General features: G+C 71.4%; 3 protein-coding genes across 14 annotated transcripts; all 3 read left to right on the top strand.

Moving 5' to 3' along the window:
* The first annotated feature begins 103 nt into the window (after positions 1 to 103).
* FLAD1 (flavin adenine dinucleotide synthetase 1) lies at positions 104 to 4,130 on the top strand. 5 transcript variants are annotated; one of them, XM_065043044.1, is made up of 9 exons: positions 104 to 451; positions 591 to 1,338; positions 1,631 to 1,781; positions 1,877 to 1,975; positions 2,068 to 2,257; positions 2,525 to 2,598; positions 2,681 to 2,849; positions 3,269 to 3,357; positions 4,041 to 4,130. In XM_065043044.1, the coding sequence occupies exons 1-7, from the start codon at positions 119 to 121 to the stop codon at positions 2,814 to 2,816; spliced, it is 1,731 nt and encodes a 576-aa protein (XP_064899116.1). In that variant the 5' UTR covers positions 104 to 118; the 3' UTR covers positions 2,817 to 2,849; positions 3,269 to 3,357; positions 4,041 to 4,130. The 5 variants fall into 5 exon arrangements, with proteins under 5 accessions (XP_064899116.1, XP_064899115.1, XP_064899118.1 ...); XM_065043043.1 differs by having other exon boundaries at positions 2,990 to 3,357; XM_065043046.1 differs by having other exon boundaries at positions 1,634 to 1,781; positions 2,681 to 3,357.
* An 868-nt stretch (positions 4,131 to 4,998) lies between these two features.
* On the top strand, positions 4,999 to 8,466 carry LOC135576589 (mothers against decapentaplegic homolog 6-like). 4 transcript variants are annotated; one of them, XM_065043110.1, is made up of 4 exons: positions 4,999 to 5,172; positions 5,745 to 6,161; positions 6,255 to 6,347; positions 6,836 to 8,466. In XM_065043110.1, exons 2-4 carry the CDS (start codon positions 5,765 to 5,767, stop codon positions 7,369 to 7,371), a joined length of 1,026 nt encoding a protein of 341 aa, XP_064899182.1. In that variant the 5' UTR covers positions 4,999 to 5,172; positions 5,745 to 5,764; the 3' UTR covers positions 7,372 to 8,466. The 4 variants fall into 4 exon arrangements, with proteins under 4 accessions (XP_064899182.1, XP_064899179.1, XP_064899178.1 ...); XM_065043107.1 differs by having other exon boundaries at positions 5,046 to 5,172; positions 6,833 to 8,466; XM_065043106.1 differs by having other exon boundaries at positions 5,052 to 5,238; positions 6,833 to 8,466.
* An 81-nt stretch (positions 8,467 to 8,547) lies between these two features.
* ZBTB7B (zinc finger and BTB domain containing 7B) lies at positions 8,548 to 22,403 on the top strand. 5 transcript variants are annotated; one of them, XM_065043040.1, is made up of 3 exons: positions 8,548 to 8,675; positions 19,226 to 20,226; positions 20,938 to 22,403. In XM_065043040.1, exons 2-3 carry the CDS (start codon positions 19,235 to 19,237, stop codon positions 21,356 to 21,358), a joined length of 1,413 nt encoding a protein of 470 aa, XP_064899112.1. In that variant the 5' UTR covers positions 8,548 to 8,675; positions 19,226 to 19,234; the 3' UTR covers positions 21,359 to 22,403. The 5 variants fall into 5 exon arrangements, with proteins under 5 accessions (XP_064899112.1, XP_064899110.1, XP_064899108.1 ...); XM_065043038.1 differs by lacking the exon at positions 8,548 to 8,675 and adding an exon at positions 10,145 to 10,279; XM_065043036.1 differs by lacking the exon at positions 8,548 to 8,675 and adding an exon at positions 10,253 to 10,398.
* The last annotated feature ends 14 nt before the right edge of the window (positions 22,404 to 22,417 follow it).

Raw genomic sequence — 22,417 nt, 5'->3', positions numbered from 1 at the left:
GCTTCCGGTGCCTAGGAGGAGGTGGGAGGCTCCTGGGGGTTGGAAAAGATGCTGGAGTTGGGGGAAGGGAAGCTCCGGTGGGGGTGGGCGGAGCTCCCGGTGCCCCGGGGCGCCACACATGTCGTCGCCGCCCGCCTGCCGGGCGGATCCACAGTCACAAACCCGCGGGGGAGCACCACCCGCCGCGATGGTTCCGTCCGCGCAGGTCCCGCCTCCTAGCCAATCCGTGCGGCTAGGCCGTTGTGACGGGCGTGCCTCTCTGCCAATGAGAGCGCGGGGTGGTTTCGCGGCCTGGTGCGGGGCGGCCGGGCCCATGTGGGCGCCGCTGCGGGGGGCGCTGCGGGCGGGCGGAGCCGTCGCCTCCCGCCTCATGGCGGCCGCCAGCCCCACGGCGGCCCGCAGCTCCGCCGCCACCGCCGGCATCATCGTCATCGGCGACGAGATCCTCAAGGTGCGGCCGGGGGCGAGCTGGGTGTGCGGGGCGGGGGGGGGGCGGAGCGGCGCGGGCAGGCCCTGGTCCCGAACCGGGGCCTACTGTAGGCCGGGGCCTGCACCCGGGCCCACGGTCACCGGTGTCTCTGTCCCCTCAGGGCCACACGCAGGACACGAACTCCTTCTTCATGTGCCAACGGCTGCGCACTCTGGGCGTGAAGGTGGCCCGGATCTCAGTGGTGCCCGACGAGGTGGAGGCCATCGCCGCGGAGGTCGCCGCCTTCGCCGCCCGCTTCACCTACGTGCTGACCTCGGGGGGCATCGGCCCCACGCACGACGACGTGACCTTCGAGGCCGTGGCCAGGGCGTTCGGGGAGAGCGTCACCCCGCACCCCGAGCTGGTGGCCCTGGTGCGCGAGTTCTTCGGCGCGACGGAGGCGCGGTGCCCTGAGATGAAGCTGGCTCGCGTCCCCGAGTCCTCCCGCCTCAACTACGGCGCCGACGGCACCTTCAGGTACCCGCTGGTCAGCGTGCGCAACGTCTACATCTTCCCCGGCATCCCGGCGCTGATGGAGCGCGCCCTGGACGGCCTCAACCACCTTTTCCGCAGCGAGCGGACGCAGTTTTACTCCCGCACTGTCTATGTGGCGGCCGACGAGCTCCTCATCGCGCCCGCGCTGGACCAGACCGACGCCGCCTTCCAGGGCCGCGTCAGCTTGGGCTCCTACCCGGACTGGGCCAGCAACTACTACCGGGTGAAGCTGACGCTGGACTCGGAGTCAGAGCAGGACCTGGAGGAAGCTCACGGCTTCTTGCTGGAGAAGCTGCCACCGGGCGTCGTGGTGCCGTTGGTGACGGATTGCGTCTCGCCGGCAGCTGTGGAGGTTTACGGCCTGGCTGAGTCAGGTATTGCGGCGTGGCTGCTGCACGCACCTCCAGGGCAGTGGGGAGACCAGTTTGGAGCAGTTTTTCTGTGTTCTGATATACTGGGGGGGCTTGAGGGGCGCTGAGGCTTCACCACTGCGAGTTTAGTCCTGTGCAGGTGAGAGCGGGACAGTAACCCTGTCCCATCTGTGACACGCACCTCGGGGCGGTGCAGGCTCTTGGCTGCGGTGCCGGCTTTGCGGTGCGTGTGGTCACAAACCGTGCCCGCAGGCTGAGGTGCCCTGGGGAAAAGCCACCAAGCGTCCCCTCCCAGCAGGCTCAGCCCTGGGGCAGAAGGTGGCAGCGGCCCTGCGGACCATCGAGGAGGCTTTGGACCGTTACAGCCTGGCCCAGCTCTGCGTGGGCTTCAACGGGGGCAAGGACTGCACAGCGCTGCTGCACCTTGTCCACGCCGCCGTGCAGAGGTACCCGGATGGGGGGTCCCTGGGGGTCCCCCCTGCCCCGCTGCGGGGCAATGAGCACTTTGCCAGCTCCTGGTTTGCGCCGCGTCTCTCCCCAGGCGCTACCCGGCGAGGCAGGAGAAGCTGCAGGTGCTTTACATCCGCATCGTGTCCCCTTTCCCCGAAATGGAGCAGTTCATCCAGGCCACGGTGCAGAGGTACGGGGCGCAGACGGGTGAGCCGCCCGGCGCCGGGACGAGCGGCGTCTCCGCCTCGGTGCGGGCAGCTCCCGGCCCTCGTGCCCGCGCAGGTACGGGATCCAGCTGTGCACCGTGGAGGGATCCATCCGCGAGGCGCTGGCGCGGCTGAAGGAGCAGCGCCCGCAGCTGGAGGCCGTTCTGATGGGGACGCGCCGCACCGACCCCTATTCCCGCACCCTGACCCCCATGTGCGTCACGGACCCTGACTGGCCCCGCTACATGCGGGTGAACCCCTTGCTGGTACGTGGCCTTCGCAGCCTCTGGGGACAGGGTGACAAAGCTGGCACTGATCTGCCACCATCCTGGGGGGTTCCCTTCCAATTCCCCCTCTCCTCGGAGCGTCCCCTGCTCTGTTGGGTGGCCCTGGGTGCCCTCACTCATTCCTGCCCACCGGGGGCTTTTCCTGCGCTTGGGGACAAACACGGGGGGGCTCTGGGGACCAGCTGACTCACCCCTGTGCTCTTGGGGGGCACCTCTGCATCAACCCCTCCCCAATTCCACTTGCAGGACTGGACCTACCGGGACATCTGGGAGTTTCTGCGCAAGCTCTTTGTCCCCTATTGCGTCCTCTACGACAAGGGGTGAGTGTGGCTGTCCCCCCCTTCACTCGGTGCTGCTTGGGGCTCTGAGTGTTGCAGCCGCTTCCCCCCCAAAAACCCACAGCTACACATCCCTGGGGAGCGCGACCAACACGGTGAAGAACCCGGCGCTGCGCTACACCGACGCGCGGGGCCGGGAGCGGTACCGGGCTGCCTACGAGCTGGAAAACGAGGAAGAGGAGCGCACGTCCCGCCAGTGAAGGCCCTGCCGGGGGTGACACCGAATAAACCAGGTGACATGGAATAAACCGGCTGCTGAGCAAATCCGCCAGGCTCTGCACCTCGGGGCTCTGGCGGGAGCGGGACGGGGGGGTGACAGCAGCTCTGCGCACACAAAAGCCGTGTCCCCTCCCCGCTATTGTGGCTTTTGAAGCGCAGAGAATGGAGCAGGTTCCAGCGCTCGCCGGGGCCGCGCGGGTGTCACCGCCGCTGCATCAGACCCTGCTGGTCCCTCCGCGGCCATGCGGCGTTTTGGGAGCGCGGCGGTTTGTCCCCCGAGGCGAGCGGCGCGGCTGGCGGTGGCGCGGCCAGCGGTGAGAGCTGTGGCGTTGCCGGCGGCACTGCCGGCACCTTCCGGGGAGTCCTTGGGGCTGCGCTTGGGCTCGTGGCTGCTGCGGCTGCTGCGGGACTGCGTCTTCCTCCTGCTCTGCAGCTGGTGCGTCCGGCAGCTGCTGGATTAGGGAATGGGCCCCCCCGGTGCCGCGGGACCCCCCGGTGCCCCCTGCCCGCCCTGCGCCATGGGTGAGTGTCCTGTCCTGGTGCGTGGTGGGGGGGACAGGGGCCCAAGCGGGGTGTTCCTGGGGGTGCCAAGGGACCAGCCGTGGTGCTTTGGAGGGTGATGGGGAGCCCGGGCGTGTTTGGGGGTGACAAGGGTTCAGCTGTGGGGCTTGTAGGGGAGACAGTGTCCTGGCCATGGTGTTTGGGGGGGTGACAGGGATGGAGCTGTTGTGCTTGGGGGGTGACAGGGATGGAGCTGTGGGGCTTGGGGGGTGACAGGGATGGAGCTGTGGGGCTTGGGGGGTGACAGGGATGGAGCTGTGGGGCCTGGGGGGGTGACAGGGATGGAGCTGTTGTGCTTGGGGGTGACAGGGATGGAGCTGTGGGGCCTGGGGGGGTGACAGGGATGGAGCTGTTGTGCTTGGGGGTGACAGGGATGGAGCTGTTGTGCTTGGGGGTGACAGGGGTGGAGCTGTGGGGCCTGGGGGGGTGACAGGGATGGAGCTGTTGTGCTTGGGGGTGACAGGGATGGAGCTGTTGTGCTTGGGGGTGACAGGGATGGAGCTGTGGGGCCTGGGGGGGTGACAGGGATGGAGCTGTTGTGCTTGGGGGGTGACAGGGGCCTGGCCACAGTGCTCGGGGGGTGCCGCTGCATCTGTGGTGCTGGTAACTGGGTGCTCACCCCGTTTCTCTCTCCCCCCACCCAGGGCCACTTGTCACCCTGTGCCAACAGAGCTGCTGAACCCCCAGCGCTGGAACCCGCCCCAGACACCCCAATAAACCTGAGCAGCACCCGACTGGCTGCGTGTGCTTGGGGGGGACTCTGGGAATGTGGACCCCCGAAAACACTTCCACCCCTCGCTCTGGGTGGGACTGGGACACCCCATGTCTGCTGTGGGGTGCGGGGGCTGTGGCTCTCCACTGATTTAGAGTGTCCCCACTTGTCCCTGCCTGTCCCCCCTCCAGGCCCGTTTCCTGCCCCGCTCCCGCATGCCCCCCCGGCACCAAGAACCGGTGGGGAGCAACCGGGGCAAAGATGTCCCCAAGGGGCCCACCCTGGTGGGAGCTGCGGTGAAGGTGACACGGGGCCATGCTGTGGGGACAGCTGTGTGTCCCCAAGCCCCCCGGTGCCCGTCGCCGGCGCGGGGGCCGCCCGCAGCCCTGTCCCCCGCCTCGGTGGCAGCGCCTGGCGCCAGCGCGGCCGTCCCTTATCTCGCCGGGAAGTCGGGAGCAGGAAGCCTGGCCCGGCGCCGGATAAGGGTCCCGTTTACATTCAAACCGCTTTGTTGTGGAGCTCCCACCGTCACCCGCACCCATGCGGGGGACACGGCATGGGGGACACTGCATGGGGGGACACGGGCTGTGGGGACAGCAGGGACCGCCGGCTTGGGCTGCCCTGGGGGGTTTGGCAGGTCGTGGGCATCCCCTGTGCGGTGCCACCCAGGTGTGGGGATGCCAGGACGGTGCCCTGGGGCTGCGCCCCATGGTTCCCCCTTGCCCGGGTGGGCTGATGTGACCAGACCCTTTCTTGTCACCATAAAGCGGGGGCTGTGGTGCCGTGTGGGCTCCCGGTTGTGCCATCCACGGTGCTGGGCATCGCTGCCCACCCGTGACCTGGCCCCCGGTGACATCTTGGCTGCGGTGACATCACGGCCCTGGTGACATCTCGGCCCCGGGATGGGGCGAATTTCCCCCCGCCCGGGGAGGGCCGGGGGAGGGGACGGCGCGTCCCGGCACAGGAAAAGGTCCCGGTGACGCCGCGGCGCGGGCAGAGCGGTGCCGGCCGCCCCCGGCGCACGGCCGCACGCGCAGCTCCTCGTCCCAGCTCCGCCACCCACCGTGAGTGACGCCCCCTCCCCCGGGGACCCCTCGCCCAGCCTCACAGCGGGGGGGTGACGGGGACAGGCGGGTTCTCCTTAATGGGGGGGTGGTCTGGGGGTCACATCCCTGTGTGACCCTGGGGACACGCAGCCCTTGGGGAGCAGCGCTGTGTCCTCATGGGCTGGGGGGACAGGTAGTGACATGGGTGGGGGGGCTAGCAGTGACACAGGGGGCAGGTAGTGACGTGGGTGGGGGGACTCACAGTGACACGGGGGACAGGTAGTGATATGGGTGGGGGGACTCACAGTGACACGGGGGACAGGTAGTGATATGGGTGGGGGGACTCACAGTGACACGGGGGACAGGCAGTGACATGGGTGGGGGGACTCACAGTGACACAGGGGGACAGGCAGTGACACAGGGAGGACAGAGTGATGGGGGGACAGGTAGTGACATGGGGGGGACAAACTGACACAGGGAGCCAGGCAGCTTTACCACACCACGGTGGGGAAAGGGTGCAGGGAAACGGGGGGACGATGCACCTGGGACCCCCCGCAGCCAGGGAGGTGACACCCCTCCCCGTCCCCCAGGTCACCCCCCCCGCCGCCCCATGTTCCGCTCCCGCCGCGCCGGGCTGGTGAGGCGGCTGTGGCGGCAGCGCTGCCCGGTCCCCGGTGCCGACGAGGGGCCCGGCACCCTCAAACCGGCGGCGCACGCCCTGTTCAAGAAGCTGAAAGACGAGGAGCTGGAGCTGCTGGTGCAGGCGGTGGAGAGCCGGGGGGCTTGGGAGTCCGGCTGCGTCTGGGCCCCGCGCGGGGACCCCCGGGGGGGCCCCAAACAGCCGCTGCCCCCCCAGCTCCTGCTCTGCCGCCTCTACCGCTGGCCCGACCTGCGCCAGCCCCACGAGCTCAAGCATCTTTGCCACTGCGCGGGGGGCCGGGGGGGCTGCGGCGACGCGGCCGCGCTCTGCTGCAACCCCCACCACTTCAGCCGCCTGGCCGTGCCCGGTGAGTGCCGGCGGGACCCCTCATCGCAAACCCACCCCACTATGGTTTGTGGGGGGGCATCCCAGCCCTTCACCCCCTTTTTCCTCCCCACAGAGACGCCGCCACCCCCCTACTCGAAGGCGTCTTGGCCGGACGAACCGCAGCGCCCCGGCACCGCGCTCTGGGAGTTCAGCTGCGACTGGCGCGGTAAGGGGGTCCCACCGGTGTGGGGGGGTCACGCTCCCATGGGCATCCTGTTCCCCACGCCACGCGGGACACAGAGCCCGAAAATTGGGGAGGAGGAGAGACTGCGGTGCAGGACGAGGGGACCAACCCCGGCTCGGCCCCCCCGCCCAGCGTCCCATTGCGGCTCCTGTTATTTTTGGCGGCGCCGGGCTCCCCGCCGGAGGAAGCGCTGCCCACGGGGACACACACAATGTGCCTTGACGCACACGGCGGCCGCTCCGGCCTGGCCGCCGGCCACCGAGGCTCCACCTTCCCCACGCGGGGACCCCGGGGACAGCTTTGCCCTACGTGCCGGGACGCGGCAGCTCCGGCAATCCACACCGGGGTGCCGTATGAACCGGGGGACCCCCCTGTACCCACCCCCTCCCCTCGCTTAAACCTTCGGTTGCTTGGCCACAACCACCGTGGTGGCACAACCCGGCGGTGACGGCTGCGCTCTCCCCCAGCAGACACCAGCGCGTCGCGGAGCACCGTGAAGGACGGCTACTGGTGCAAACTGGCGTACTGGGAGCACCGGACGCGCGTGGGCCGGCTCTACGCCGTGCACGAGACGTCGGTGAACGTGTTCTGCGAGCTGCCGCGGGGCAGCGGCTTCTGCCTGGGCCAGCTGCCGGCCGCCCACCGGAGCCGCGCCGTGCGGCGGGCGCGCGGCAAGATCGGCCGGGGGCTGCTGCTGAGCCGCGAGCCGGGGGGTGTGTGGGCCTACAACCGCAGCGAGCACCCCATCTTCGTCAGCTCGCCCACCCTGGGCCCCCCCGGCGCCCGCGGGGTCACCGTCCTCAAGGTGCTGCCAGGTTACTCGGCGAAGGTGTTCGACTATGAATGGGTGGGGGGTGCAGGGGGCTGGTGGGTGCCCGGGGAGGGGCCCTGGGACCCCCACAGCATCCGCATCAGCTTCGCCAAGGGGTGGGGGCCGTGCTACTCGCGGCAGTTTATCACCTCCTGCCCCTGCTGGTTGGAGGTTCTGCTGAACCGGCCGTGCTGAGGGGGGCACCAGGGAGCCCCCCCAGAGGGGGTGCAATTTGGGGGGCCCCCTCTGTTGCCCCCCAGCCTCTCCCTTCCAGGACCGTGCTGCAGTGGGACCTGAGGCTCCCGGCCTCTCGCTATTTAATCTCTTTCTTTTTATTGTAATGGTTAAATTTATTTTAATTTATGTTATTTTTGTAAAAAAGGGAAAGCAAAATGCAGGGGACCCCCCCCCCCTCCCCGTGCTGTAGAGCTGGGGGGGGCAGGCCGGGGGAGGAGCCCAAGTGGGGGCTGAGGAGAAGGGGGAGTGGTGGAGGGGGGTCTGGAATAGGGGGACATGGCAGGTGTGGAGGGAATGGAGTGAGTGAGCACAGCTGGAGTGGGGGGCAGGAACAGCTGGAGTGTGGGGGCAGATGATCACAGCTGGATTGACAAGCGGGGCAGGTTCTGGGGCAGGTGATCACACCTGGGTTGGTATGAGGCAGGTGAGCACAGCTGGATGAATAGCAGGTGTTGGGGCAGATATGAACAGCTGGATGGTTGATGGGCGTGTTATCACACCTGGATGGGTATGAGGCCGGTGAGCACAGCTGGATGGGTGTAACGTAGGTGAGCACAACTGGATGGGTGACAGGCATGTGATCACATCTGGATGGGTATGAGGCAGGTGAGCACAGCTGGATGTGTAGCAGGTGTCGGGGCATGTGAGAACATCTGGATGGTTTATGGATATGTTATCTCACCTGGATGGGTGTGAGGCAGGTGAGCACAGCTGGATTTATGTGATGTGGGTGAGCACAGCTGGATGAGTGATGGACATGTGAGAACAGCTGGATGGGCGTGAGGTAGGTGAGCACAGCTGTATGTGTACGGGGCAGGTGCTGGGACAGATGTGCACAGCTGGACGGGTGCAGCAGCACCTCAGGGCCAGGACAGAGTTGCCGAGCTCTGGCCACCGGGGCCGGTGCCGAATCCCCGGGCCCCCCTGGGCCCCTCCAGCCACCGGGGCAGCGCGGGACCCCCCGGGCGAGCTCAGCTTTGGGCTTCCCGGTGTTTCCGCGCTGCGCTTGTTCTTTATAACCCAAATAAACGGTGCCACCGGCACCCAAAGCCCCGTCCCGTGTCCCCACGCGTGTCGGTCCCGCCGCTCGCGGCCCGCGGGGCTCGGCTCCCGGGACCGGCAGTGCCCTCTGCAGGCGGCCGCGCCCGGGCCGCGATGACCGCCCGGTCCTTCCTGCCACGCCGCCGGTCCGGCTGAGACGGGCCTGGCGGCTCCGCGGCCCCCGCCCGGTCCCGGTCCCACCGCGTCCCCGCGGGCAGGAGGTGAGTCCGGGCCGCGCCGCCGGGGCCGCCCCCCGGTGCGGGGGGAACGGGCGGCACCGGGAGCGCAGCCGCGGGCACCGAGCGCGGGGAGCGGGCGGGGGTGCGGCGAGGCCGTGGGAGGCCGGTTGCGGGACGGTGGGCGGCGGGGCCGGGAGCGGCGGCAGCGGCGCCGAGGGGATTTTGGGTGGATTTCCCCCCTTCTCCTCCCGCCGCCCCCGCGGGAGGCCCGGGCCCGGCGGGTCGGGCGGGGGGGGCGGCCGGACAGACGGCCGGCGATGCAGGTGCACGGCCGGAGGTGATGAAGGTGCGGCTGGGGGGAGGCGAGGCAGGTGAACGGACAGACGGACGGACGGATGAGTGAAGCGGAGTTCCGCGGCCCGCCGGCAGGTGCCCGGTACCGGGACCCAGCGGGTGTGGGGAGGGGGGGCAGGCGGCCCCGGCGCTGGATCGGTGCCCCCCGGCGGGTCCCGCCCGCCCGGCTGACATAACGTCTGAGCGGGGCGGTGTTTGCCTTGGCAGCCCCCGGTGGTGGCGGCGGCGGCTCCTCACACTTTCCGCCAGCGCCGGGCAGCGGCCGCGCTCTGAGTCAGGAGCCGGAGGGTGGGGGGGAACCGGGCGGGGGGGCCGGGGTGAGCCGAGGTGAACCCCGGGCCGCCGCTGCCTCCTGGGGGCCGGCGGTGGCCAAACAGGTTGCGCGGGGTCCCCGCCCAGGCACCTGCGGAGGGGCCGCTCCGGGGGGGCCCCCGCCGCCGCGCCCTGTTCCAGCGCCGCCGGGAGCGGGGGGGCTGCCCCGCCGCGCCGCGCCCCTCCGCAGCCCCGGCTGCCCGGCGCCCGGCTCTCCGTCCCCACCCGGTTCCCCGTGCCCGCTTCTCCATCCCGCCCATATCGGTTCCCGGTTCTCCTTACCCGGCGCCCAGTTCTTCATTCCCCCTCATGTCCGCGTCCCCGTGCCCGGTTCTCTCCATCTCCCCCCGCCCCGGTGTCTGGATCTCCGTGCCCGCTCCTCTACCCCCGCTCTGTACCCGGTTCTCGGTGCCCAGCTCTCCATCCCTCCCCGGTGCCCGGTTCTCCATCCCACCCCCCCACACCGTACCCGGCTCTCCCGTGCCCGGTTCCCCCGCCCTCCGGTGCCCGCGGGGCGGAGCGGGGCGGGCTTGGCCTCGGGGCTCGGCGGCCGCAGCGGGCGGGGCGCGCTCGGCGCCTGGCACCGGGGGAGGCGCCGGGGGGGGCCGTACCGGGCTCCCCCCTCCTCAATCCCGGGGGTCGCTCCTAACGCGGCCCCGTTAACGGCCGCCATCCCGCGCCTCTGACTCAGCTCTTCCCCCCTCCCGCACCGCACCCCCGGTCCCGGGGGGGCCCCGCATGGCCCCCGCCCTCCCGTGGGGGGGGTGTGGCGGGGGTGATGGGCGGCACCCCCCCACCAATAGGAGGTCGGACCGCCGGCGCGCTGCCCAATGAGCGGGGCGGGGGCGGGAGCTTCCTGGAGCCCCGGCGGCGGCGGCGGCGGCAGCGGGGGGGGGCGGGCGGGGCGCGGCGGCGGCAGGTGAAGGCGGAGGCGGGGCCGCGGCCCCGGGACCGGCCCGGAGCTCGGGCGGGGCGCACAGGTGAGCGACGGGAGCGGCGGGTGGGAGCGGACGGACCCACCGACGGGTGGGGGGGTCTGCACGGAGGTACCGAGCGGCAGCGGTGCCGGTGCGGCGGTCGCTCTTGCAGCCCGGTTGCGGTGAGTCGCGTGGATCCGGGATGCTACCGGGGAGCGGGAACGGTCGGGGCGAGGAGCGCTGCCCGCTGCCGGTGTACGGGAACCGCGCTCCGCGCCACGGCCGACCCGCTGCCGCCGCTCCGCGCCGGAGAAGTCGCTGGTGGGGTGGGGGGGGACGGTCACGCGTGGGTTGTTCCCCGTCCCTCCGCAGGGGGCTGCAGGGGACCGGTGACACCGGCAGGTCCCCGGGGCGGCTGCCAAGTCTTTGTCCGGGGTCCGGTTGCGCTGCCGCCATCTGATCGGGGTCCCCTGTGAGCTCACCCCATGGGTGACACGGTGCTGCCCGTGTCCCTCTGCTCCTCCCGGCCCCACGATAGCTCGGCCGAACCCCCGGGTGAGTGGGGCAGGGACGGCACCAGCGTGGGGGCAGCTCGGGAACCCCCCGGTTGTGCCCGTGCTGGTGTAGAGGAGAACAGAGGGTGGGTGTCCCCGTGTCCTGGCACGCCGGTGACACTCGGGGCCTGGCACACTGGCAGCAGCGGGTGCCCCCCTGTTCACCGCTGGCGAGGGGTCACCCAGGGGTGCCCACCAGACCCGGTGGCTCGGTAGCACCCACCGAGCACCGCTGGACTCTGCCCCACGCGCACCCAGCCCTGGCATATGTGCCCCCCCCAGTGGCTGCCCCCAGCCGGCTGTTTGCCCGGGGCGGGGTGCGGTATTTACCCTCCCGCTGCGGCCCACACCAGGGGAGAGCCGTCGTCTTGGGCCGTGGCCGCCCTTGACCTGGAGCCGCTTTCGCTGGGCGAGAGAACGCGGTGGCAGGTTCGGCGTGGGGTGAGTCTCGCTGTGCCTCGGTTTCCCCCGCCACAGCCAGGCTGTGGGCTCACGGGGAGCGGGCCGGGGTCCCCCAGCACCGGTGGGGAGCGTGGTAGCTGCCGGCAACTCAAGGCCGTGGTGGCGATGCCGGGAGGGGCTGCGGTCCGGAGCTTGAAGTGGGTGCATGGAGAAGGGGAAGCTGTGGGGCTGGGGAGGGTGTGGGGCAGCGGGGCTCAGGGCGCCCTCGCTGGGGACGGGGGTGCAGAGTGTGGCACAGGGAGGTGCCCAGCGGGTGGGGAGGACACCAGCGCTGACTCCTGGGGACCCTCTGATGCCACCCGCCCCAGCACAGCCTGGCTGGCCCCCCCCTTGCTGGCAGCGCCGTGGCAGCGCGGCTCTGCCAGCTGGTGCCGTGCACCCTCGGTGCACACGTGGCACGAGCGCGACGGGCCCGAGCGCAGGGGGGGCCGGGCAGTGGGTGCAGCGGGGCCAGCGCAGCCCCCACACCCCTGGCCCTTGGGGGGCGGCTGCTGCCCGCAGCTCGGAGCAGGAACTTCTCCTCCGGGGCGGGCGGCGGATGATGAAACCACGGAGAAATCTCTCCTGGCAGCGCGCGGGCTGCTGGCGGGAGCCCCCGGGAGCCCGCGCTCCCCCTGCGCCGCCGCCTTTCCATGGTAACCCCACCACGGGAGGCCGCCCCGGCTGGGGGGTTTGGCGCCCGCCCGGCTCCCCGCGGCAGCGTCCCCGACATGCCCCAGGAGTTGTGCGTCCACACCCCGGCGAGCCCCGGGGCAGGCGGAGGACCCGGCGAGGGGCCGGGCTGAGACCCGTCAAACTCGCTTCGTGCCAGGGAGGTGACGCTCGGGTGGCCGCGCAGGCGGCGGGGGAGGCGGCAGTGGCCGGTGACCTTCAGCGCCCCGGGTGCCACGTCCGGGGATGAGCGGTCGGTTCACGTGCGCGCTGGTGCGGTGGGCGCTGCGGGGCCTGGGTGCCGCGTGTCACCGGGGCTGGTGGCGTGACTCGGCGGGGCCATGGGCGGGTGGGGGGACCGAGCCGTGGCGAGGGAAAATGAAAGCAGGTGATGCGGAAGGAGAAGTAGGTCAGGCGAGCGCTGGCCTCTCCCGGCAGCCTCGGCTGCGCTGCGTGCTCGCCGTGCCCCGGCTGTCCCCGCCGTGTCCCCATGGGCAGCGGCTGGAGGGGGGCGGTGAGTATGGGGGTCCTGCCGTAGACGCCGCATCCCGGGCAGGGTGGGTGTCGGGCGCTGGATGCCCATGGGCTGGGCAGCGTGGCCGCCGCGGTGGGCATGGTGGTGCCCCGGTGGTTTTGGTTCGGTTGCTGTCCCGTGGGTATCCCCGGGGACATGGGGCTGCGGTGAGGACGGGCAGATGATGCTTCGCTCCTGGGGCCACGTCGGGGAGGGGAAGGGGATTCCCGTCCTGCTCGTGCCGTGCTGAGCCAGCCGGCGCGGTGGGGACATCCCGGTGGGGTCAGCGTTGGGGACGGCCCCGTGTGCCACAGCGGGACGCCACGTCGCTGCCCCCGGCTCTGCTCCGCGGCGGGGCCATCGCCGTCCCCGCGCTGGTGTCCTGCTCGCGGTCGGGGAGGCCGCGGCGGGCATGGCCCCAGTGCCAGTGCTACGTGGGCTCGGGGGGATTAGAGCCGCCTGCCCCCCCTTCCCTCCCCCGGGATCAGCCGTGGGCAGCGGGGAGCTGGCAGCAGGCAGCTGCGTGGGGGCGGAAGCCGGGCTATTTCGGGGGGCACAGAGGGGGGGCCGCGGGCTGGCACTGTCCTTGCCGGGTGACCCCACCAGGACCAGCGCCGGGACGGAGCGTCGGGGCCTGCGCTCGCTGTGGCCGGTGGCGCTCGGTCCCCGGGGTGCCGTGAGGACAGGGATCCTGTGGCGGGGAGGAGATGCCACCAGCCTGGGGGGCCCTGGGGGGCCATGCGGCACAGCAGGACCCGGGGGCCTGGCCGCCCTCCAAGGGGCTCCTGTGACTGCGCCGTGGGGCGAGCGGCACTGGAGCCGGCTCAGCCTGGGGCCGGCGAGCACAACCGGCTGCGGGCAAGCCTGGGGGTGGCAGAGCCTTGTCCCCGCTGCCACCAGCACCCTCAGACTGGGACTGGGCTGCTGGTGTCCCCATGGGTGCTGGGCAGGACTGGGCCGTGCACGCTGGGGCGCAGTGGGTCACCCAGCTCCGCCGTGTCCCCCTCGGTGCTGGCGCAGGTGCCCGGCTCTATGTCGCTCTCGGTGCTGCCAGGGGTGGCCTGGCCACCGGCCAGGCTTGTCCTGCGCACAGCGCCGTCCCCATGGCCACGGGGGGACCTGGATGGGTTTCACCCCATGCCGGTGATCAAATGTGGGGTTTGCTGTTGACTGTTTCCTTCCTGTTCCTCCCCATTTCGGCAACTCCTTCCTTCCCTCCCTCCCTCTGCTCCTGCACTGGCAGGAGCACCCGGGGACACCCCGTGTCCGGCGCTGGGGACGGTGGCACTTGCGGCGGAGGTGACCCGCACAGGCCATGCGGTCTGTCCTGGCTGTGGGACCCCCCGTCCTGGCTCATCGGGGTCCCCGGTGTCGGGATGTGCATTGGGAGGTGAAGACGCCCGTGGGGACACCGGGAGCCGGGATGGTGTACACAGGATTGAACCCCGTCCCGTCACTGGTGGTACTGGTCAGAGCGGCACCGACCAAGGGCGGAGCGGCGAGGAGGATGGATGAAGGTCAGCCCGTCCTCCCAAACGCCAACATCTCCATGACCTGGTCCCCCCTCTCTCGTCGCCCTCGGTGCCCCCCGAGCCGGGCCGAGCAGCAGTTTGCGGCCGGCGCGTGGGCGGTTGCGACACCCCCAGGGTGGGGGGGCCGTGGTGAGTCACCCCAGCGGGGCCTGGCCACCAGCGGGAACCCTGAGTCAGGGCTGCGTGCCCATGCCGTGCCCCTCCCTGCCCGCCTCGCCCACCTTATCTCCCGCCCTTAGCACCTGGCACACCTGGGCCAGGGGGGGCTGGCGCCGTTCCCCTCCTTTATGGGGAGCAAAGGGCAGCGGAGGGTTGGCAGGTGCCGTGTCCCTCCCTCCATCCCTGGCGACACCGGCGGGGGCCGCGCTGCCCGTTGTGCCCCTCGCCGGGGCGGCCGCCCTGTGCGGAGCATCGTGGTGAGCACGGCTGCCTGTGCCACTGCCACCTCCTGCCCACGCACAGCAGGCTGACCCCTGGCACACCGCACCGTGCCGTCCCGGCCATGGGGCAGGCAGGATGCCACGCCAGGGCAAGATGCCGGCACGGCCGCTGCCCCCCGCCCGCCCGTGCGGTCGCGCGCTTGCACAACCCGGCGCTTTCCGTGAGCGTTGCTGGGGCTGGAGGCCCCATCCCTGCCCGACCGGCATGCGGCTCTTCCCCTTTCTGCCCGGTAGCACCGGAGCGCAGCCTCACCGCGGCAGTCTGGCTGGTGTCTTGGCCGGTGTGGGCGGCCGGGGCGGGTGCCGGTGGTGGGGTGTGTGGAGCGCTCCCCGAGCTGCTAATTAATCGCTGTTTAGCCGGGGACGCAGAGGGTGTAATTACGGGGGGGTTGCACGAACCTGCAGCGGGGACACCGGCAGCTGTGCCAGGTGGTGCCCAAAGTGGACAAGGTGGCACAGACTCACAGATCCACACGGTGCAGCCGGGGCTGCGTCCCGCATCCCCAATGGGACTTCGAGGCCCGTTCTGGGTGCGGAGCGGGACATGCATGTGCAGGGTTGGGGGGTGGCTGTGGGGCAGGCCACGGCACGCCGCGCCGAGCCCAGCCCTGCGGTGGCAGCCCCGCTCCCGCCGGCGCCCTCCCGGCTCGGCCGCGGCCGGTGGCGAGCGCCCAGCGCCCTGCCCCACGGCGGCGGCACCGCGAGGGCCCGGCCAGCGCCACGGCAACGGGGCTGGTGCAGGTGGCGGGACGGCAACGGCGAGGGGATGCCCATGGCACCGCCGGGAAATTCCTCCACGGGGGCTGGGGGAGCCCCCTGGCCGGTGCGGGGTGGGCGCCCCGTGGCGCGGCGCCGGCCGCGAAGGGTTAACGCCGGTGTGTGTTCTGGGAAGCGGGGCTGGGAGGTGCGTGACCCGGGGTGTGGGCGTCGACTCCTTTTGAGGTGGGATCCTGCGCTCAAGTGCAGCGGGGAGCGGGGCCAAGTTCACACAGCGCCCTGCGCCTTCGCCTCCCTGCCGCTCGCGGGGCCGCCGACCCGGCCGCGCCACCGCGCCCAGCCACGCCGCCGCCTGCGCCAGGTGAGCCGCGCGACCACCGCGCCGATGCCGCCCCGGGAAGGTGCCGCGGTGCGGCGCACCCGGCGAGGCGCCAGCGGGCACGGGGAGGGCCGGGCATGGCCGCTCTGGCACCGGCCGCAGATGCCGGCGTCGCCGGAGCCCTGCGCCGCCCTCGCTGGGATGGGATGGGATGGGATGGGATGGGATGGGAAGGGACAGGTGGCAAAGTCTGGGTCACTGTGGCCTGGCGGAGCAGGGCCGGCGCCCCACGGCGCTGATGCCGGGCAGCCGGACGCGCCTCTGCCTGGCGCGGGTGGCGTGGAAGGTTTTGGCAGCGGGAGGTGGTGGCAATGCCAGCGCGGGGCCGGCGTGGGGGCTCGGCCGGGCTGGCGGCTGCCTGTCCGCGCTGCAGGTGCTGGGGTTGGCACTGGGGCCACCGCACCGGGCCCCGGCAGCCGCGGCACTCGCAGCCCCTTCTCCGGTGCCAATGGCTGCCGTGTCTTGGCTGTGCCGCACGGCCGTGCCCATGGGGCACTCAGGGTGCCCAGGGACCGGCCGCTCTCCCGGTGGCAGCGCGGGTGCCAGGGGCCGGGGAGGTACCGTGGGGCTCGGTCCCCATTGCCGTGGGGCGGGGGGGGTCTGTTTATCCTCTTCTCTCTTCAACCCATTTCCTTTCGGCTCCGCTCTCGCTGTTTTCTTCTTCTTTCAAAGAGCAGGACCACTTCCCCCGCCCGCCGCCCCCGGCGCCGGCACCCCCGGCACAGCTCCGGCACATGCCTGTTTGGTGGCCACCAGCCCAGCCGGACCCTGGCCCGGCGCATCCTCACTTGGGGGGCAGAGCGGCCGTGCAGCCCCCACCCCTTGGCACCACCGCTGCTCCTCGATGGCTTCGAGCAGAGCGATGGGTGGCGGGGGATGCACATCCCGAACACCTGGGTCCCCTTGGCAGCTTCCGAAGGGCCCCGCGGGCGGGGGGCCGGGGGCCGGTGCCGCGCTCCCCTTCCTGGGTGACTCATTCTCCCCGGTGCGGCTGTGAAGTCCCTCGACAGCGTTTGCGACGCTTGTGACCGAAAGCAGCGGCGCTCGGCAGCACCCGAGGTGGGGACCTGCAACCCCCAACGCCCCTTCCCTATGGGGAGACCCCTCGGACACCCCCTCCTGCCCCACATCTCACCCCGGCCCCGCGCTGCGGCTGACGCCTGGCACAGGTTGGCACTGTGCCGAGTGCCATCCCGTTTTGGTGACACAGGACACAGCCAGTCCCCGCACATAGCTGGACCCCCACCCTGTGCAGCGTGTGGCTGTGCCGGCACGGTCAGACCCCCCGTGGCCGTGGTTGTGCCAAGAGGCGCAAGCCGGTGGCAAGATGTCACGGTGACCTGGGCAGCCATTGTTCCCACTGCCACCCGCCCGGCTCGGCATGGGGAGCGACCCCCCCGCTTTCCCCGGCACCGCAGCCGAAACAGGCCCGACCGCGGTATTGACGTAACCGAGAAAGCCCTGGTGCGGTGGGGGTACGAGTGTCACCAGCACCCCCCTCCCAACCCATGTCCCCCCGTGCCGCCGGCGCCGGTGCCGGCTGGGGAACATGGGGGGCCGGGGGTGGCTCCGGCAGCCTCACACCTCGTCCCCCCCCGTTTCCTTATCGCCGCTGTGATCTCCTCGATGGCAGCGCCCGCTCAGCATGTGACTTCGCTCCAGCGGGGAGGATGCGCCGAGGGAGGGGGGCGGGGGGTGTCGGGGAAGAAAAGCCGTCAACGGGCGGTTTGGTGCGATGGAAAATCCCCCTTCTGCCGCCACCTCACCCCCGCCCTGCCCCGGCCCCGCCGCCCCATCCGCCAGCATCCGGCCCCGCGGCCGCTCGCGGGGGTCCCGGCCCCCTCGCTGTGCCGAGGCCGGTGGTTGTACCTGCTCCTCGGGACACCCCGTGGGTGCAGGACGCCCAACACGGGTGGCACCAGTGGGTGCCGGCCCTGCCAGCACCCCGGTGACAAGGGGACAGGGGGGTCCATCCCGCCGCCATCGGGGTTTGGCTGGGGGAGGCAGCAATGATGGATCCTGGTGTCATCGGGACCACCGTGTGTAATGGGGGGATCCGCGGCGCTTTGGGGTGTCCTCAGCGAGTGTCACATCCCCGTCGTCCCCCTCCAGCTGCCCAAGCGGCACCACAGGGCGCTCACCTCCCCTAATCCTGCCCCCGCTGCTAATCCTGCCTAATCCCACCGGGGGCTGTCGTTGCCTGTTGGCTCCCGGTGCCCTGATGGTTTAATCGGCCCTAATCCGCTCGCCCCCGCCCCGGTGGGCAGCGGGGACCCCGGCTGGCACCGGCCGGGCGAGGGGGGCGGCCGCGGGCGCCGGCGTCCCAGGCGGTCGGCGCTGCCCGGCTCCCAGTTTCAGGGGCGGCTGCCGCCTGCCCTGCCGGTCGGGCCTGCTCGGCAGCGGCTGGGGCGGCTCCGCAGCCGGTTGCTCCGGGGCCGTTCCCAGCCGCCTGCCTCGGCAGCCCCAGCTGGCGGCCGCCCAAGCGCAGGGAGCGGCCGGCGTGGGGATGGGCCCCTGCGCCGGGGGCCGCCGGCCGCGCCGCCCCCTCCACGGGCAAGAGGGGGCACGTCCCCCGCGCCCGCCGACGGCACCGCGTGGCTTGGCACGGCCCGGTACGGCCTGCTGGGTGCAGTGCGAATGGGCCGTGGCGTGGTGTGGCACAGCGGGGCCTGGCGCGGCGCGGGGGTGTCCAGTGGCACATGTTGCCATGTGGCTCTGGCAGCACCAAGAGGCTGGATGGGGTGGAGCTGGGGGGCCACCTCTGCCTTCCCCAGGGTGCAGGCGCTGGACAGACCTCCCACCCCGGTGTCACCTAAGAGCCCCGGTGTCACCCAAAAGCCACAGTGTCACACAAGAGCCCCGGTGTCACCCAGCAGCACCAGACAGCCAGAATGGCATCGCCCGTGGCTGGGTGTGAGGTTGCAGCACCAGCATCACCATTGCTGCCTGTACCCTGCCAGCAGGTCGGGATGGCACCGGGGTCGCGCCGGCTCCATCGCCCACCTGTGCTGGCTCCATGGGGACGCGCGAGTCCCCATTGCGGCACCGCGGGGACCAGCGGCGGCTTTAGGGCTGAGGCCAAGCCCTGCCAGGTGCAGCGTGGGAAAGGCCCGGCTCACACAGGCTGGGCTTGGCTGGGCGAGGAGCGGCCCCGGGCTGGGGCAAAGCGGGAGGGAGGGGGCCGGGCCCCCACCGGGAGCGGGGGCAGGAACCGGCGGCGCGGGTGCTGATCCTAATCTGCGGTGGCAGGAAGAAGCGTGGCCCCCGTTCCCAGCCCGGCTGGGCTCCGCGGGGCGGCCCCCCGGCCCTCAGGGCCCTGTTCCCGGCACTCGCCCGCCCACCCGTGCCCGCCGCCGCCGGCGAGGCCCGCGTTCCCAGGCCGGGGGTGCCGGGAGCCGGCGGCTGCACCCGGCCGTGCCGGGAGGCCGGGGGGGCGGGTGGGCCGGTGCAGGAAGCGCCGCGCCTCGACGCTGTTCAAAGGCGCCGCACCGAGATTTCCCCCTTTGGTGTGGCGGCACGGGGGGCCGCGCGGGCGGCCGGGCGTCGGCGGCGGAGGAAGCACGGGGGGCTGCGGTGGGGGGCCACCCGCCCGCCCGCCGACCTCGGCGCAGCCCCCAGCCTGCCGCGCTTCAGCATCCCACCACAACCCTGGCGCCTCTGCCGCCGAGCCCCATGCCACGGAGGTTTCCTCGCACCCCGGCGTTGCGGCGGAGCCGCGGCGTTGCCGTGCTGCTCGGCAAGCGTCCCGTCCTTCCCGCAGGTGAGGACGATGGCCAGCCCGGAGGACGACCTCATCGGCATCCCCTTCCCCGAGCACAGCAGCGAGCTGCTCAGCTGCCTCAACGAGCAGCGGCAACTGGGGCTGCTCTGCGACGTCACCATCAAGACGCAGGGGCTGGAGTACCGGACCCACCGCGCCGTCCTGGCCGCCTCCAGCCGCTACTTCAAGAAGCTGTTTGCCGGGCCGGGGCCGGGGCAGGAGGTCTGCGAGCTGGACTTTGTCGGGCCGGAGGCATTGGGAGCCTTGCTGGAGTTCGCCTACACGGCCACGCTCACCATCAGCAGCGCCAACATGGGCGAGGTGCTGCGCGCCGCGCGGCTGCTGGAGATCCCCTGCGTGATCGCCGCCTGCGTGGAGATCCTGCAGGGCAGTGGGCTGGAGGCGCCCGGCCCCGATGACGGCGACTGCGAGCGCGCCCGCCGCTACCTGGAGGCGTTTGCCGCCCTCCCCGAGGGGGACGCGCCCGCCGCGCCGCCCCCGCGCCCTGCTGCCCGCCGCAGCAAGAAGACCCGCAAGTTCCTGCAGACCCACGGCGCCCGGCTCAACAACCACGCCGAGGAGCCGCCCGCCGAGGGCGAGGGCTGCGGCAGCCCCCCGCCGCCCCCGCAGCCGCCCTCGCCGCCCCTGCCCGAGGGGCTGCCGCTGCCCTACGAGAGCTTCGAGCTGCCCGAGGAAGAGGAGCTGCCCCCGCACCCCTTCCCCTTCCCCTACCAGCCCATGTCCCCCGAGGAGGCCGCCTCGGACGAGGACGCCATCGACCCCGACCTGATGGCGTACCTGAGCTCGCTGCACCACGAGTCGCTGGCGCCCGGGCTGGATACGCCCGACAAGCTGGTGCGGAAGCGCCGCTCGCAGATGCCGCAGGAGTGTCCCGTCTGCCACAAGGTCATCCACGGCGCCGGCAAGCTGCCCCGCCACATGCGCACGCACACGGGCGAGAAGCCCTTCGCCTGCCAGATCTGCGGGGTGCGCTTCACACGGTGAGTGCGGCCGGACGGGTACCCGCGGCATCCCTGCCGCACCTCCCTGGGGCATCCCTGGTGCGGGGCGACCCAGGGACAGCGTTTCCCGCCACCACTGGCGCTGTGGCGGCCACCGCTTGGCCCCGCCAGGCAGCCAGGACTTGGTACCCGGTCTGCTGCATCCCACAGAGCGTTCTGGCCACCGCATCCCTACCGTGCAGCCCAGTTCCCTGTGTTCTGCAGAGCATCCCTGCCCCGCATCCCCACCCCACATCCCTGCCCCACATCCCTGCTCCACATTCCTGCCATGCATCTTGGTCCCCTGCATCCCGCAGAGCATCCCTGCCCCACATCCCTGCCATGCATCCTGGTCCCCTGCATCCCGTAGAGCATCCTCGCCCCACATCCCTGCCCCACATCCCTGCCCTGCATCCCACAGAGCATCCTCCCCCTACATCCCCACCCCACATCCCTGCCCTGCATCCCTACAACCTGTCCTGGTCTCCCACATCCCTACCGTGCATCCTGGACCCCACATCCCGCAGAGCATCCTTGCCCCGCATCCCTGCCCCACATCCCTGCCATGCATTCCAGTTGCCCACATCCCTGCTGCGCATCCCTGCCGCGGCGCTACCAGCACCATCCCGCTGCCCGCCGCAGCCAGCCAGCCACTTCGCCGGGGATGCCAACCACCCTGTGCCAACGTCTCCTTGTCCCCCCCCGCCCCAGGAACGACAAGCTGAAGATCCACATGCGCAAGCACACGGGTGAGCGGCCCTACTCCTGCCAGCACTGCAGCGCCCGCTTCCTGCACAGCTACGACCTGAAGAACCACATGCACCTGCACACGGGCGCCCGGCCCTACGAGTGCTACCGCTGCCACAAGGCCTTCGCCAAGGACGACCACCTGCAGCGGCACCTCAAGGGCCAGAACTGCCTGGAGGTGCGGACCCGCCGGCGCCGCCGCGACGAGCCGCCCCCGCTGCCCGCCGGCCCCGCCGGCCTCGACCTGTCCAACGGGGAGCTGGAGGGGCTGCGCCTCTCCATCGCCCGGTACTGGTGTCCCGGGCGGCCCAAGGAGGAGGAAGAGGAGCCGGAGGGTGAGGAAGGGCCGCAGCCGGATGGCGATGTGCCGGCGGAGACGGCGTGAAGGGGCGGCCGCGCCGGCGGGTGCCACGCCGTGCCGTGCCCACCGCGGTTTCTGTTCCCGTTTCTTCCCCGTCACGGTTCGTTCCCAGTTATGCAAAGGGGGGAAACTCCCCCCCTGGCTGATTTGCACAATGGGGTGGGGGGGTCCCCACCATCCCCGGGATCCCCCCCCCCGCGCCGTGCCCGGGTGAGTGGGGGGGGTGAGGGGGAAGTGAGACCGGGGTGTCACCCCCCAACACACCTCCTCCCCCCCACCTAAAGCGGGGCCGGGACTGAGCGCACCCCAAAACCAACCGGGGACAGCGCGAGGCGCCCCCTGGCGGCCCCGCCCCGCGCTCCCCCCGCTTGGCAGGGACCCCCCCCGCGCTGTAAATAGCTTGTCCCCATTGTCCCCCCCCCAACCCCCAAAATCCCGAGCAGCCCCTCCCCGGCGAGCCCCCCTCGCCCCTGCACTCCCGGCTGCTTTCTCTTGGTTGCACTATTTGGGTGAACCCACCCGGGTGAGGGGCAGCCCCGGCCCCCACCCGACCCCCCCCCCAAAATCCCCGACCCCCCCCAAATCCCCTCGGCCCTGTGGGACCCCCCCTCCCATCCCCAGCGGTCACCCCTCAGCCCTTTGCACATGCCCCCCCCAGGGCGCAGCCCCCCCCGCCCAGGGGGAGCAGGGGACCGGCACTATTTGCCTAAAAAATAAGAGTTTATCTATATTTAAAAGAAGATGATGTAATATATTCCCCCCCCCGGCCCCTCCGCTGCTGCCCGCCCGCGCTGCCCGGCCCCCCCGCGTGTCTGTCCCTTGCCATGGGGTGCCGGGAGGGGTGATGGGGACGTGGGGCTCTGGGCTCCCGTCGTGGCTTTCAAAGTGCCTTAATGGTGAACTTGAAATTTTTCGGCTACTTGAACCTCTTCTGGTGTCAGGAACCAAAAGGAATAACCGGCGGGCGGCTGCCCCCCCGCCCCGCCGGCCGCCTCTGTCTGTCTGTCTGTCTGTCTGTGTTTGTTTTTTTAAACCGAAGGCTGCTTGGTAATAAACGGAGAAGCAGGGACCCCCCGGCCTGCG

The sequence above is a fragment of the Columba livia genome, chromosome 28, assembly GCF_036013475.1.
Source record: "Columba livia isolate bColLiv1 breed racing homer chromosome 28, bColLiv1.pat.W.v2, whole genome shotgun sequence".
NCBI classification, from domain to species: Eukaryota; Metazoa; Chordata; class Aves; order Columbiformes; family Columbidae; genus Columba; species Columba livia.
Note: the sequence above shows the minus strand (reverse complement) of the source record. Positions and strands in the feature narration are given on the sequence as shown.

Excerpts from the sequence above, each read along its gene's own strand:
- ZBTB7B (XM_065043040.1), top strand. The coding sequence starts at position 19,235 with ATGGCCAGCCCGGAGGACGACCTCATCGGCATCCCCTTCCCCGAGCAC. Across the intron at positions 20,227-20,937 it reads TGCGGGGTGCGCTTCACACG|GAACGACAAGCTGAAGATCC; the intron begins GTGAGTGCGGCC and ends CCCCCGCCCCAG.
- LOC135576589 (XM_065043107.1), top strand. The coding sequence starts at position 5,765 with ATGTTCCGCTCCCGCCGCGCCGGGCTGGTGAGGCGGCTGTGGCGGCAG. Across the intron at positions 6,162-6,254 it reads CAGCCGCCTGGCCGTGCCCG|AGACGCCGCCACCCCCCTAC; the intron begins GTGAGTGCCGGC and ends TCCTCCCCACAG. Across the intron at positions 6,348-6,832 it reads GTTCAGCTGCGACTGGCGCG|CAGACACCAGCGCGTCGCGG; the intron begins GTAAGGGGGTCC and ends GCTCTCCCCCAG.
- FLAD1 (XM_065043045.1), top strand. The coding sequence starts at position 119 with ATGTCGTCGCCGCCCGCCTGCCGGGCGGATCCACAGTCACAAACCCGC. Across the intron at positions 2,258-2,524 it reads TGCGGGTGAACCCCTTGCTG|GACTGGACCTACCGGGACAT; the intron begins GTACGTGGCCTT and ends TTCCACTTGCAG. Across the intron at positions 2,599-2,680 it reads TGCGTCCTCTACGACAAGGG|CTACACATCCCTGGGGAGCG; the intron begins GTGAGTGTGGCT and ends AAAAACCCACAG.